Genomic DNA, 16,649 nt, shown 5'->3' on the forward strand with positions numbered 1-16,649 from the left:
CAGGCAGCAACTATGCCTCTTGATGATAACAGGATTTAATTATTCTGTTAAATCCCGTGCACACACAGATTTCAGATGCAGACAATCCAGTTTAAAGTGAGGGAGAAAATTTTATTTTATAAATATACAGCTTTAAAATCACTGATTTCTGTAGATTTCAGTAGTGTTCCATAGCTTAAGGCAAGTCCTGTGCATACACAGGAGTAGTCAAAGCTGTTGGCTTACATAGAAAAGCAGTAGAAGAGCACATGAAGGATTCATCCTTACAAGGGGGAAAAGTGAATATAGGACAAAAGCTTGATTTAAAAAAAAAAAAAAAATCAGTGGACGAGGTGGTCCAAGAGGGAAGATACCTATAGATCCATTGTAAGATCAGTCATTGTTCTTCAAAAGGGTTTGTTCCACACAAAAACAGCAGTTACTTCAAGCCCAGATGCATCAGCTTCCTGACAGGAGCTGGTCCTCCCCAGTATCCCCTAGACATGGAGAAAGTTGTTTTGTCAAGTTTTATGGCTATACTATTAAAGTAGGGTTTGGGGGGGTGGCGAGGTGGTGGTGTTTTTGTTTTCCTGCTGGAAGATGCCATACTTGCTAAGAGGGGTCTGTTTTGGAGAATCTTTGTTTCAGTGCGGTTGTCAGTTGGGTAAGGGATTCCCTTCTGTGCAATTCAACTCAGCTAGTAACGGGTTCAAGCAGAACAAAGTGCCCAAAAAGTAAAGGTCTTAGTCTTGACTAAGAATGCACTTCTGTTTGCTTCTATTCTAGCAAGGAACTAAGCCAGAACAGTTATCTGTAACCTGGCTTCTTCCTGAGAGATCACAGCAGCTCTGCCTCCTCAGAACTGAAATACTTACTTAAGCAGCGCATTCCAGTAGAGAAAAGGCATCATATCGGCTTTCATGTAGTACATGGTTACTCTCTCCTTACTCTGGTCAATGGGAAAGGTCTCCAAGGGCTGAGCGTTGTAGTCAAATTCTGCTAGAATCACCTTGTTGTAGCCTGTTACTAGCGGGCAGGAAGTATATCCATCATACTGCAATGAAGAATATCCCCTTTCCATTAATTCAAGCAGAGTAAGTGCCAAAGTATTACAAGCCATGTGTTTAACGTATTTCGAAATGAGTTACGAAGACGTTTCTGCAGTTATAGCATTAATACCATTGAGTTTGGAAGGCTGCTAAGCCAATTACGGTTTAATAACCATAATACCAAGCCATTTTCTTTCCAACGCAGATTTGCTTAACAATATTGCTTAAATTAGAACTAATCTAGAACAATAGGGCTTTGTGTCATTAATTGCTGGTTATTACTGTAACCAGCAGAATAGGTGACCAGTAAGATCAGGATGAGAGGTGGTGCTGGCTTTTAACAGTCAGTATTTAAAAAGAACCTTGAACTAAGTTGCCAGAATTTCCAGAGGATCGCAGGAGTATGGATGATGACACTCAGGTTAGTGCCCCAAGGAATATTAATTCAGAAAATGAAAGCCAAGTCTCGAGAAGAAATTTGAACATAGTTACAGGCTTAACATTTTTTTTATAGTACAAAACCTCAGTTTAACTCCTTAAAATTCAACATTGTGCAGATGTGTTAGGTTTGGAAGAGTTTTCCTGGAGCAGGGATTATACTAGTCAACAGTTTTATTCTAAATAAGTCACCCACACTGATTAAGAACTCGGACTAAGCCTTTCAACTTGTATCAACTCAGAAGTTAAGGAATTAAATAGGTACTATTTTTTAATAGCAGTATCAAAAATATGAATTGTACAACTCGATTACTATTATGACATACAGCATTTAGCCATTTAGTACCCCAGCTGCTGCTGCAAAGCCCTTCCTGCCTTCTGGTTCACATGGTTTAGCTGCTGGCAAGACTTCCTGCGTGAATGGAGAAAACATTCATGATAAAACAAGATCTGTAGGTACCTTTTTAGTTGGCAACTGGTTCTTCATAACCAGGGAAATAGTTTTATCAAGCACTCCAGACTGGGCAGCTATATAAGAAAGGAAAAAAAAAAGAATTAAGGCTTTGTTTCAGGTAACAATTATTGTAGTTACTAAGGCAAACACTACTACCCAGGCATTTGGTTGGATGATTCAGCTGTAATTGAACTTCAATGTCAAATCAGTTTGGAAAGTTTACAGTCCCAATTTTTTTTTAAAAAAATAATTTTGGAATAATGCTTTGGCCTTGCTGTTGTAACATGCTAAAGCTGAATGAAACTGGAGCTGTATGTTTTATTACACTTGCTCAGTCTTCCCAAACGCTATGCTTCTGGCACTGAAGTTTTGTTTCATTTTCAGTGCTGTAAGGGAAGTATTCGAGACCCACTTCCTGGAATAGTTGACTTAACATTCTTCACGTTACACCAATCAGATACCATATAGCCTTTCTTTTTTTCCATGCCCTTATTTGCCTTTTTTTTTTTTTTCAGTTGTGAGACAATATGTCTGAAGTGCTTTTATATTGGACTCTATGGCTACAAGTACAGAACATGTGACTTCCAATAGTGACTTATCAGCTGACACATATGCATGAGCTGCTAAGATAGAGCAGAAAGTTTTGTTACTGAATGATGACAGAATGCAAGGGCAGTATACTCATTTCATGCCATTCTGTGAACACAGAAAATAGAATTAGTTCATCTGTGAGGCATTTGGAACAAGAGGACTGTGGGTTAGTGGCACCAGCACAGTCTGTAGCTAATTAGTTGGCCCAGGAGACTTGGGTCTTTTTGAAAGCTGCAAATAATTGAAGTCAAGACCTCAGGAGTAACAAACTAAACAAAAAGCTTACTGTCACTCCCACACTTTTCATTAGACACACACACGCGTGCACAACCTTACCTACAGCTGCAGCAGTTTTTGATGTTGGAAGGTTGGTGCAGTCTCCAATACCAAATACATTAGGATACTTCTTATGTTGTAGAGTTTCTTTATCTACGTCCACCCAGCCAACTGCATCTGCGACAGGACTGTTGAGGAGTACATCAGGTGGCCCCATTGGGGGCGTGACATGAAGCATTTCATACTAGACAGGAGAAAAAGGCACTCAATAGCTAGTTTACAGGACCAGATCCTACCTGGGTTGATAGAAGGCAATAAGCGCAGTGGGGAGAGGGATTTTCTAGTCTGGGTTTTTTTTTAACAACACAAGTATATAGAATGAAAATCTGCTCTCAGATTTGAAGGGCATCCTTTTATTAACATGAACCTTATTCAGGCAAGTCCATTAGACGGCATAACACCAATTTGCCTTCTTCCATATACACCCGAGACATTCCCAAGTTATACGATAAGGCATACAGGACTCCAAGCATGGTTTATTAAGTATTTTTTTTTCTTCCCTCCACCTTTGTTTCAAGCTTTTAATCTTCTGCTAAATAGAGATGGTACTCTCAGGAGGAAACAGCAGAATTATTATAGCATGGCATACAATGAAGCAGATGTTGTTACAGCATGGCAGTTATGTTACAGTATACAAAGAAAAGAAATAGGACCAAACTAGAGGCCCAAAAGCTCCTGACCTGATGAACTTCAGTCACTCCGGGCTTGTCCAGGTTTTCAAACACAGCTTCCTGCTTGTCTGCTCGAACTTCTATAAGGTTGTGCTTATAGTTAACAGCAATATTCCTCTCCTTTATTATTTCAAGCAATGCATCAGCATCACTTCTTAACACCAAAAATGACACCAAGTGAAGTGTTGAACATTATGTTTGCTTTGGAACGTATTCCTGTCTGCACAAAGAGATCAAATTAGCCTTTTCTATTAAGAAATGGCAACAAGCTAGCAGACAAAAGAACTACGCTGCACTACTGAAGAGCTGATAGAGCTATTAATGCAGTTCAATTATTAATGAGGTATTAACATTAGAATTAATGCATCTCAGATGCAGCTGTTCCACACCCTGTTAGAAGCTAGACAGGATCATCTTTGCCCTTTCTGAGCAAGGCCCTGAGGACACCCCACACAAACTGCTAGTGAGAAGGGGTGGCTGCAATTCACTGATGAACTGCTGCGTGCAGGTTAGACACTTGTAGCAGCTTAGCATTATACAGCTTTCTGAAACCTTCACTTCTGTGCATTATTCAGGTGCTTGCCCAGTAGATCGCTCATGAAACAAACACATATGAACCCTGACACTTCCACTTGAAGTTGTCTTTTGTTTCTACTAAGCTTACTTTAACAGCCCTGCTAAGACTCCTAATGCTGAGACAGCGTGCCACAACAAGCAAGCACAGCCGCTTTTCAGACCAGCAGAAGGACAAATGGCAACAGGTATTCAGTACGTAAAGTAACAAGAACTATTTAATTCCAGCCTGTGTTATTTTAGTCCACCACCTGAAGTTATAAATTAGGCTGAGAACAGTTGTATCTGTAGCTCACCAGAAGCACAGTAAGCAGTTCTTTCCTTACGGATTCCGAATTCTGCAAGTTTCTCCAGTATTAAATATAGGCTATTCATGTATGATTCAGTTAACTTCACTTGGTATACATCAATAATAAAAAAAAGCAATGCAGTCCCTTCAATAATTCTGAGTCACATTCCCCTTGTGTGGTTTTCATGTGTTGTAAAGATAATATGAACCCCTTAGGCTAAGCCTTCCTTCCAACTGGGAAACAAGTGGCAGAGAGAGTAAAATACTTACTTTTCTCCAGTAGGCCTCTGATAAATACATGATCTTCTGAGGAGCCCCTGCACACTTCACTGGAGTATTTGGGAAAGTGAAGATAGCATTTCCTTCCTTGAAATCTTGTAAAGCTTTCCATGTTTTCTCTACCGTATGAACCGAATAATTGGAACCTATTTTAGGGTGATGAAAACCCTCAGGCAAGCCTTTGATCTAAGAAAACGAAATTAAGGTTTAAAGTACAGATGGCAAAAATTTTGTCATCAACGCCAAATATTAAATGCAGACTCCACAAACAGCTATTTAGGAAGCCTCTAGCAAAAAGAAAGCCCATACTCACTTGCTAATTGGCATTTTTGAAAATATGCCTACCAATCAAACAGGTATTTCCATTAGAATTTAGTAGATGTACATTTATTGAAATTACTCTAGTCTGCAACATCTGTAGCATAAGTGTTCAGTACAGACCCAGAGCCAAGTTTTTGTAGACTAGTGCATGAAACTCCGAATAAGAATATATAAAGTCACTGCCACATCACTGTAAGTAAAAATCATGTTAAAAGGAAAAAAAAAGGCATTACGAAACTGTATAAGGCGAGTTAAACTTTTCAATAGTCAGTTGCAGATACCTGTATTTCCTACAGTTGTTTTGTTTAAACTCAGCTGTCTCCAATAATGATTTCCATACTACTCCTACTATGCCTGACCATCTGCTTGTGAGAAAGGCAGTAAAACCCATTTCAAACTAATGGCTTGCGGAAATTCTGTGAGAAAACGGGGTCATGTTACATGCACTAAAATGTGGTTGGAACATTACAGTCTACACCAGGAAGTATTCTGTCGGTGAAGAAAAATATGAGTAACCATCCCTCTTTTTAAACTGGTCACTTTCATTTCAGAGCCATACAAATCTGTTACGATGAATTTTATTCACTGTAGAGTAATAGTGATTAACTGTATCACATGCCTTCTACTAAACGCTGGATTTAGTTTTATCAGGTTGTACTGAAGAGTTCTATATGAAGACTGAGAGGGTCAGTGGACACAATGCAACTCCTCATTCCACTGGCCAAATCACCAGAATTTATCTGGTGTGACTATAGTTAACTAAGACTAGCTCTTGCTTTATGTATACCTTGGGAGCTTTTCAAAGAGATACTCAAATATATTTTCTGGTACTACATCATATTCAGGTCAGGTTAAAACCATGGGAGTCAAATCACTCAAACATCTTGCCTTTGTGTTTTCCTCCTGCTATATATTGCTTTGTCATTCTTGTGCCGCACAGTGGTATTAACGTTTTCCTCTGAGTGCCACTGTATGAAGTGTACAGCAAACCTAACAGACGGGAAGGGCCCCAGGGCCTATTTAAACACAAACGTGGTAACTCAGCTGGTTCCTTCTGAAGAGCATCCTTTAAGAAAGCTGAGGGTGGGTCAAATTAATTCTGCAGGACAGATTTTACTGACTGCTGTATGTTCCTCGCTTTTGTTTACATTAGAGAGGCTTCGGTCTACAGTCAGCATACCTTATTATCTCATTATTACAGGCTGCCTCTAAGTTCTAGATTTGACTTGCTGCCCTACCTGCTCATACTGCCATGGAGGTGCAACAAAGCAGTCTTAAAAGACCTTCCCAAGGGTAATTTGGGTTATTACATAGAGATCTGTGGAAGCAGTAAAGTCATTAGGCTGTCTTCTGGCTCTTTAATTTGTATTAGCGTTCAATATCTTGCAGTAAAAAAAAAAAAAAAAAAAAAAAAGAAGTGTACTGAAAAGCCATTTACTTTAGTCAATCATAAGGGTATGTGATGCCATTAAAACTAGTAAAAACATGATTACTGTAAAACAAATACCTTTTCATAATGCAGACTAATCCCAAGGGCAATTATCAGATACTTGTAAGATACCTGTTGTGTAAGGGGGGGAAAAAAAGGCATTTTAGACAATACCCAAAACATTACCTCAAAGCAAACTGAAGTTACCTGACAGCAAGAGTCACAAGGGAAGGAGATACAGGGAGCATTATTAATGCAAGTGTTAAGCTCTAAGAATAATTTATAGTTACCAACTGCATTAGGAGTTACACACACAGCCTTTGTTAGACACAAAACTAAGCATCTGGAACAAAGTATTCTGTCTTTTGTGTTCAGTTCATTATAAACAGGGAAAAGATTGTAATGATATTTTAAGCTGATGTTATTCTAACCTAGTTATCTATAACAATTTTTAGTAAAAACAGATTTTAGGATAAGTACTTCTCATAAGACTAGGTGGAATTTCCTGGCCTCCTAGATGTTGGAGGAAGGTCTTGCTCGATAGGCAGTTCCAAGAGGATCTGTAGGAGGTGGACAGACAACTCATGATATGGGATAAGAAACCAAGAATAACTTTTTACATTATTACCTTGATATCATTCTCCAGCCAGACACAGTTCTTATCCGGATCCAATGCTGTAACTCGAGATTTGATCCACTCAACACCTTTAGGCATCACGCTGCCTGTTGGACGTGCAGAGGTTGCCAGCTGCTTGGCACCACCACCAACCAGGGTCCACAATGGCTGATAGTAATGAGTCTGAAACAGGTGTTCAAATGGACATTTAAGAACTAAGCAACTTAAAGATGAAGGCACATCACACCAAATAGGAAGTGATGTGTTCTTAACATTACGTTATTCTTAACAAAAGAGTTTTGCGTGACAAAGCTGGAGGGGTGCACGCATCTCTACTGTGGAGCAACAAATTTCACGCAAAGCCTTCTAAAAGATGGCTAGTTGGCTTCCTCTCCACAGTTAAAAATATGTAGGGTTGGAGAGGGATGAGAATCAGACCAATCTGGTCACCTGTGTAAAACACTTATGCTTTTCAATGCTTTATAGCAAAGGAAGACTTACCTGACTTGGCTCAACAACAGCCACATTTCCTGCCCCCACTTTCCTCTTCATCCGAGCACTCATGGTGATTCCACCAGTGCCTCCACCCAGCACAAGTACTTCATAATAATCCTTGGCAGCACACCTGGCTGCTGTATGTAAGCCTAAGGAGCTCATCTTCTGCATTCTTGGTTTCAGCAGCCACGCACCAGGATGGAGACAGGAACAAGACACTACTCCAATTGCTGACATATCCCAGTAAGTGGGAAGCTGCAAGATAAAGAAAGGCACCAGTAACAATTATGGAAGGTAGAATTTATATGCCTGGATGAGTCCTCAAGGCAAGAATTATAATACTAAACCTTTGTTGCAGCTAAACCACTAATTTGGAAATGGACTGTAATCAATTTAAGAAAAAAAAAAAAAGTCAATCACGGCCTCTGCCAGGAAATTGAAATTTCATACAAGCAAATGAATTCTAACAAAGCATAAAAACATCTTCTGGTTATTGTGGCAGGAAACTGTATCTGACCCCATGCAATGCGTACACTGCAACTCCAGCTGTAATACTGCAGTCCTGAAGAGATTAGGACTGCAAAAAGGGACAAACATTTGCTAGGTGTTGTAGATCACTGAAATACTGAACAAGATAGCTGTGTGAACAAACCGGGTGCCATTCTGCTGACTGTAATACTAGTCAGCCAAATACATCCTAACGTTTGTATTTTAATGTTAGGATGTACCAGCACGTGCACCCATCAGACATACCTGTTTTCTTAGTGCCTCTCAGGGATGCAAGCCGCTGGGGTAAGCATGCCGAGTTGTACGGTGCTTTGAGCAAAAGCACATGTGTTAGTCTGTTCTTGTGGAAGTAGTGAGCCCTAAGCCTGACAGGAAAACAAGGTTCAATGAAACAAGAGTCTACATATTCCTAGATCTGGGATCTTTGAGCATAACCACAATACTTGGTTCTCTGTCCATAGTCGCCTCTTAGCTTTTACATCAGCAAAGCAGCTGGAAACAAAGGTCAGAAACCCATGCTTATCCTCACTACAGCTGACCCTGTCACCCAACTAGTGACAGCCAGAACCCTAAAGCATGATATATCTTGACAATTGTAGCACTGTACACAGAATTGCATTATCTAGAAGCAGTCAAGGTTAACCGAAGTTTCCCTCCTGCTACAGTGAACAAGAACTTTCCCTGTTCTAAATCCATTGTTTGCACATGCTGAATATCAGTTTTTAGCTTTTCAACGATAAAACAAGTATAAACTTATTTTAATTCAGTTCCTTATTGCCACATTGCCAATAAAGAATGAGTAAGCATTACAACCTGAAAGGCAATTTAGGACAAGACCTTCCTGTGTTCTATATCTGCTCCCTTTGTTTAATTCCTTGAGTCATCAGGCAAGAACTCCAGCTTTTGCACTCAGAAAGGGTAGAACTCATTTATGGTACTTAGAGACAGGAGTTACAGAGGGAAAATCTCAGAGGTGTCCACTGTAAAAACAATTGTAATCATTTTGTTTTGCAGAAAGTTTCAAAGGTTCAGACATACTCTTCCCATCCTCCTCCCCATGCAAAACAAAACCACCAACTCTAGAACCAGTTAGTTTCACTTTAGAAGGCTGTTTATTAACTCTCTAGTGCAGGGAGTTATTTAAAGACATGCACAGACTGCTCAAGCAAGGGAAGGAAGTTATTCTATCCCCAGAAACAGAAGTTACCTGATGGAGATGTGTCCTGCTTTCTCCAAGTCAGACAGACATTCGTTGTGAAGGGTAAGTTTTGCAACTTCCGTGCACAGGACAGTTTGAAGAGGGACGTCCTGTTTCCGGAAGCTTGCGAGCACAGGATTTTGCTTTGGGTTTTATTAAACACACAGAACAGGCACAGTGGCCTGCTGGTTAACACCACACAGCACAGCCGGACCAGGAGAACAAGACCTCATTTTTGTAATGCTAACTAAGGAATAATTACCTTCTCTGACCGTACAGATTTTGAAGTAAGCATGCTTATAAGCACACACAAAATGTACCTTAACTAACAGCAGCCTAATTGATGAGAATGCCGTATTACATTGCTTTTAAGTTGTTTCAGAGTATACAGAAACAAACAAGTGTCATTTGTGGACAGTTGTTTTAAAAAGAACAGCAAAATCCTTCATGTCCCAGAATCACAGGATGGTCGGGGCTGGAAGGAACCTCTGGAAACCATCTAGTCCAATCCCCTGATAAAGCAGCTTCACCTAGAACAGGTTGCACAGAATGGCATCCCGGTAGGTTTTGAGTGGCTCCAGAGAAGGAGACTCCACAACCTGTTCAGGACAGCCTGTTCCAGTGCTCTGTCGCCCTCAAAAAAAAGTTTTTGCTCGTATTCAGAAGGAACTTCTTGTGTTTCAGTTTTTGCTCATTGCCCCTTGTCATGTCACTGGTCACCACTGGAAAGAACCCAGTCCCATCCTCCTGACACTCACCCTTAGGATATTTGTAGACATTGCTATGATCCCTTCTCAGTCTTCTCCAGGCTGAACAGGCCCAGCTCCCTCAGCCTTTCCTCATAAAGGAGATGCTCCGGTCCCCTCATCACCTTCGTAGCCCTTCACTGGACCCTCTCCAGGAGTCCCCCGTCTCTCTTGAACAGGGGAGCCCAGGACTGGACACAGCGCTCCAGCTGCGGCCGCACCAGAGCAGACAACCTGTCAGCCACGCTCCTCCTAACGCACCCCAGGATCCCGTTGGCCTCCTTGGCCACCAGGGCATGCTGCTGGCTCATGGGCAACTTGCTGCCCACCAGCACCCCCATGTCCTTCTCCACAGAGCTGCCCTCCAGCAGGTCAGCCCTGCGCCTGTCCTGGTGCGTGGGGCTGTTCCTCCCCCGGTGCAGGACCCTACACCGGCCTTTGCTGAACTTCATGGGGTTCCTCTCCACCAACCCTCCAGCCTGCCCAGGTCTCGCTGAAGGGCAGCGCAGCCTCTGGTGCATCAGCCGCTCCTCCCCGTTTTGTGTCAACCCAAACCTGCTGAGGGTGCACTGTCCATCAGCCAGGTCAGTGATATTAAACTCTCAAGTTTGACAGCAGCTGCATGACTGAGTCTGCCAACAGCACACCAGCCCTCTGCTCTGGGCACCGGAGATAAAGGAGCAGGGGAATTACAGAACAGAAATGAAGGCAAAGGGGAAAATTCACGGTTTGATTGCTGAACCGAGCTGAAACTTTACGCTTTTACACGACCATTTTAACACACAGCACACTTACCCATGGCCCTGTAAACTACTCAAAACATGACGGTCGGTATTAGCCTTATATAGTGCAAAACCCCTAGACTGACGACTTCATTGCGCCACTTTACAATCTATTGCAGGGAGTTAGAACAAGTCAAGTTAGAAAAACCTTACTAGCAGGAGTAAAGATCACCGCGACCGCCCGCTGAACAGCCGGCCGCAGATTAACAGATCAACATCCCCGCGCAGGGACAGGGCCAGCAGCCCCCGCCCGGGGCGGCACACAGGGGCCGGGCAGCGCTTCCCGCCGGCGACCCCCGCCCCGCCGCCCCCGGCCGCAGGTGCCCGCTCCGGCGGGCAGCCCCACAGCGGCGGCGCTGCCCCGGCCGCGCTCGGCCCGCAGGCTGCCCCGGCCCAGAGCCGCCCCCGCCGCGGCCCGTCCCCCGGGGCGAACCGGGACCCCCGCTCCCTCCCGGCAGGGCGCCCCCCGCTCCCGCCAGCGCCCCGCACTCGCCTGCCTGCTGCGCCGCGGAGAAGGGCGGGGGGAAGGGCCCGCCGCCGCCCCGTGTGCGATAAGCGCCGGGCGCTGCCAGCGGGCGCGGCGGGGCGGAGCGGAGCGCGGCGGCGCCAGGTGCTGCCCGGCGGCGGGCAAAGGCCGCGGGCCGGCCCGGGGGGGGGGGAGCTGCGGGCCGGCCCGGGCTGGGGGGGGGAGCTGCGGGCCGGCCCGCCCCTGTGGTACCGCCCGCCGGGCGCCGCGGGACCCCCCCAGTGCCGCCCGCCCTCGCGTAGCGGGCCGGTGGCGTCTAACGGCGAACGCCGGCGGCGGCACCCAGCAGCAGGCTGAACGCAGCGTCGCGGCTGCTCCTCCTGAGGGTTTGGGCTAATTTTTATTCCCTCCCCCACCCCTCCCCAACTGTCCTTCCATCTTCAAACCAATTGCTCTTCCTCCTTGCCACCTCAAAAATCAAGCCTGGAGTCCCACCACGTTAAAATAAAAATAAATATGAAGGAACAAACCGAAGTCAAACAGAGCCCTAAGCTGCAATCAGGCTGTGCCTCCCCTGGGCGCACGGAGAAAGGGGGCCCTGCCAGCCGGGCAGGCAGAGCGCAGGGTGGCCGTCCCTCATTCCTGCTCAGCTCACTTAGCCCACTGCTGAGCCAAGCTTTCAAATGTTTTTCCCAGAAACTTTATAGGGCCTCTGATTTATGGCATGGTGACAGCACAAAGTAATAACAGCTGTTAATCCACTAAGTTATGTTTGTCAAGCCAAAAAAAAAAAAGTCACATGAAGATCAGTGCTGAAAGTAACATACACTGACAAAATTCCTTGTGCCAACTCACATGCATCAAGCAACCAACAGATCCAAACCACGCGTCAGGCCTTCCTTCTCGGGTTCACCTCTCCCCTCTTGGCACAAAGTTTCTGTGGAGGTAAAACTGCTCAGCCGATACACAGCCAGCTACGGAAAGTTATAAAGAAAGGGGGGAAGGTGCTGAGGAGTTCTGTGGGAAGATACCACGAGGCTGTTCCGCTGTCTGCATGCCACAGAAGCAGAAGGGAATGATGTTCTGCGGGGTGCCCATCCAAAAAGCAGCACGCGTCAGTCCCCTAGAGCATGCAGGCACACACGCTGCAGTCGTGCCCTGCGCTTCCCAACAAGAACAGTTTCTCTGTTCCAGCTCCACAGTTGCCATTCGTTCAGCACAAGTGCACTGCCACCCCTCACAGCCGGCCAGTGGCAAACTGGCTAATACGCGTCGCTTGCCTGTGCACTTGTCTTATGCTTTGTGTTCCTTTGAGTTTCCATTTGTAGAAAAGAAGCTTCAGTTGCTCCTCTGAACTTACAGCTGAAGGAAAATAATCATAAAGTCAAGCCTGACAATTTACCTCTGTTCTCACAGACGTTCCCTGCCAGGTACAGAGGTTGTCGGAAACGTGGCCACATCACTCAACATCTGAATTAGAACGACTCATTTTTCCTGCTTGTAAACACCCACGCTATTATTTCCCATCAGTGGCTGTTCTCACAGAAATACAGAAAGTCAGTCCAAGAAGCAGTTTAGCAAAAGGTATCATGAATTTCGACAGAATACAAGTTACCTTTTCAGAGGAACTTCTCAGTATTTAGTACTTCCATACATGTCTGTGAGGCTTTTGTAATGCTTTCCACAGCTATGCAGAACCAGCTACACCAGGCTAAAATGTGTAAACATAATAAAAGTAAGAACGCCCAAAGTCAAAAGGTCTCCAAAACAAAGCATTTTTTTCCTGTTGCTTGCACAAGACTTGGCCCATCTAATACTCATCCCACAGAAGATCTGCACAACATTTATTCTACACAAAACCACTGTCACATAAACAAGGCCTCCCTCCCAATCTTCATCTAATGCCTTCCCTTTTCGCACTTTCTGAGTGCATCTGAAAACAAAACGCTAATACAAGTGCTTTTGTAAGTTTTGAAAGTTTCTAGATCCGGACCCCTGCCAAACCCTGATCTAAACTCAGCTGCACATTTGGCTGGCGCCAGCCAGGAAGTCCCACCCAGATCCATTTAGCATCGGTCACTCACTTCAGGATGACCTATACCAAAACCACAACCCCTACAGTAGCTGTAACCTAGTGACCACTGGCACCTTGACATCTGAAATCATCAGGTCACCTGTAAGCAGCAACCCTAAACCTTAATCTAGTGGTCTTCTTCTATAGATAGAAAAATAGCAAAGTAGTTAAATTTGAATTTAAAAAAAACCCAACACACTTATTAGATCAATAATTATTAATAAATCACTTCTGGTGACAGTGCATTCCCATGCAGAGGCAAAGGCTCGTTTTTCAAAGCTGCTGAACACCCACACTTTCCTGGATTTCACTGGACAGAAAATGTACACATTGGGAGAATGTTTCTCACATGGGAGAAAACACAATCAGTATCTTTAAAAACATGACGTGGAGATTAGACATCTTTGTTAACACAAGTGACTTCTCTAAAGAGAAAAAAAATTACAGTTTACAGTCACATCTTTTGAAACACCCAAACTACCTATCTTTATAATTTCTAAGAGCTTATTGACTTCCTATTCCCAGCTACCCTGGTACAGTCTTTTTTTTTTTCCACATTTTTTGTTCTAAGAGGTTGATCCTTGTCCTTGTCCATGAGAAAATAAAGTTGTTCTTTTAAACGTATTTTTAGGATTGTCTTTAAATATTAAGACATCTTCTTTATACTCCCATGCATATTCCCCCCAGACTTATAGAGGTGGTCTGCAATTTTAATAATGAAATTACTTAAATGAACAACTTCACTTTGAAACAGACCACACAAACCCAACATGAAGAAACTGCTCTCTGGCAGCCCAGAGCCTAACGCTCCCACAGCAGCCAAGTCCAGACGGGATGAGAGGGTGGAAGCTGCTGTGGGAGGGCTGGGCACACTCCTGGCTGTACACCTCCTCAGGGCCACCGGCACCCCCGGCTGCGGGAGCCATGGGCTCACCAGGCAGCTGGGCTTTCCCGGGAAGCCTGGAGCATGCACCTCCTGGCCTGTTAATTCCACAGGACATCTTCAGGTCTGTCTAGGCTTAGACTTGGGTGTTCTCCAGGATGGGAATTATTTTTCCATAGAAAGTGCCTACCCAATAGCGAGCACCATCTCACATGAATTCTAATAACACTGGGTGATGTAGAAGAAAAGCAGTAATTTCTTCACATCATCTTGGATATTTTTTTCTTAGAGATATTCTTCTTCTGGCATACCTCTAAATCATAGCATCTGTAAGGCTAACAAAAGAAAGCACTAGTAAACCCCCCAAAAGTAGACGCAGAACCAAAAGAGAACAAAATACATCTGCATACCAATGTGACTTCTACCCAGTTTTAAAGACTGGAAAACTAGCACCTGCAGCTGAGCACTGAAAGGGTGAAACCCTGGTTTCAGGCAGTGGGGTGGCAAAGAGTTTACATTAACTGTCCTACTGTTAACTCTGGCAGGCTCTATTTACACAGGATATTACTCTTTATGTGAGACCCCGATAACAAAAGAAAAAGCTTGCTCATCAAGGCAACAATTATATTGCTAATTTACAGGTACAGTACTTCACTGACCAGTACATGCACAGATCCCCTTGCTTTCACAGCAATGCTGGATCTATTTTCATTGCAAAACACAAAACAAAACAGATGCTTGTCTTTTGTCTTAGGTTCTCAGTATGAATGGCTTCTGTAAGTTACTGCTTTAGAGACTACTGCCTTTGCACATGTACAGATTTCGAAATTGTTCTTTTTCAAGCTTTAAATTATTTGCTTCATTAAGTTGCAAGTCTGTAAATGCTGAAAACATTTGTTGCACCTTCTCCGATTGCCAAGCAGGTTGTTCCATTTCCTTTCTTAAACCTCATGGCTGGACATCGTGGAGATCAATGGCCAGATATGAGCAAAACCAAGAAGGAAATACGGAGTTACCAGGTATGGCCAACATCTGTGCTTTAAAGCTACACAATACTTCATGAACAACATGTAGGTTATAGACTTGAGTTAGTCATAACCTCCCAAATCCGAGGATGCCAAGTTACCGCATAGAGGAAAACTTACAATTCTGCACACCAGCACTGTTGTGACGCTGCCAGGGACCCGTAACAGAGCTGTTCTTCCCACCGGTTTTAGTTCAGTCACCTACATGGAGAATATTTAAGAAAAATAAATTTCTCACATCGTAAGAGTTCTTGGCTGTGCTGGTATCACAAAGGAGTGGTCTGAAGAGATACAGCAGTGGTGGTGGTGCGGATGGAACTGTCCTGTCCTCCTGCTGTTTTTCTACAAATCATTTTGCCAAGGACTGAGAAAAGTAAAGTAAGTAAATGTACTTCAAATTACTGGAAAGTAGTGATATTTGTGCCAAAACCAAGTGTTTACTTCAACTTAAGCTTACACTTTGATTTACTTATCTATTAATTAATTTATTTATAAATCACCTTTTCTACGTTCACATACCATTTTACTAAGAAACTTGGTACATACTGTTGTGCCTAGCATAAATAGCCATATATGCTGCTATAATTTGTATTCTTACAGATTTCCATCGCTAGCTCCAAGGCCTGCAAAGCTTTTAGCAGTAATTTAGCTATATTCACACAACTAATCCAACAAAGATCAAATAATCAATTAGATTTCACGAAGTTTGAAACCCGCTGACCCCTGCCAGGTGAGGCATTAAAGCGCCAAGCTGGGAACTACAACGCGGAGCAGCCAGCAGCGTCGCCAAGCGAGCAGTAGGTGGCAGAAAGCCCCTACCGGAGTAAGACTTGGAAGGCAGCCAGAGAGCTCTCTCGCCTGCTAGAATCCCAAGGAACAGCTCCAGAAACATTTACATTATTATTTACGCTATTATCACTTGGGTCATAGCACATAGAATAAAACCAGATAAAATATTCCGTAGCCATTTTTCCAAAAGACAACAAGTATTTGTCTTATAAACACGGCAAAGCTACCACCACTATTGTGAAGAAATCAGATTTCATTGTATTAAAAATTGGTTTATGTAAAGCTGTACGACTATAGGTGGGGGAAACGAAATTAAGCATCCAGGTTAACAACAGCAAACATAAAAGCACGGGAAACCAAGATTTCCCAGTTAGTAACAGTAATTCCTACATTTGTAGAACATTGCAAAATAAAAATTTAAGGAGTTACTTGCACAGTTACGTGTCTTCTGCTGCTATGACTTGACAGTTTAAAAACGAGTACACACAGTATGAAACACTACTAAAAAGACGACAGTTTTAAAGCTGTCATTTTATGTTCTTAAAAAAGAGATGCAGGTAGCTGTGCCTCCTCATGTGGATGGAATAAAGTAAGAAAATGTCTAACACTACGACATTTATCTACTTGATCAGTAATTTTTTAAAAGGCAGGGAAAAGAA

General features: G+C 43.4%; 1 protein-coding gene across 1 annotated transcript; it reads right to left on the bottom strand.

The window, feature by feature from the left end:
• Positions 1–85: 85 nt before the first annotated feature.
• SQOR (sulfide quinone oxidoreductase) lies at positions 86–11,368 on the bottom strand. Its single transcript, XM_037395635.1, is given in 11 exon segments — positions 86–476; positions 855–1,033; positions 1,927–1,994; positions 2,848–3,031; positions 3,528–3,668; positions 3,670–3,738; positions 4,651–4,845; positions 6,488–6,541; positions 7,038–7,208; positions 7,527–7,775; positions 11,247–11,368. Coding segments are annotated over 10 exon segments (1,350 nt in total). The 5' UTR covers positions 7,758–7,775; positions 11,247–11,368; the 3' UTR covers positions 86–418.
• Between the last annotated feature and the right edge of the window lie 5,281 nt (positions 11,369–16,649).

This window comes from Falco rusticolus, chromosome 7 (genome assembly GCF_015220075.1).
Source record: "Falco rusticolus isolate bFalRus1 chromosome 7, bFalRus1.pri, whole genome shotgun sequence".
Taxonomy (NCBI): Eukaryota; Metazoa; Chordata; class Aves; order Falconiformes; family Falconidae; genus Falco; species Falco rusticolus.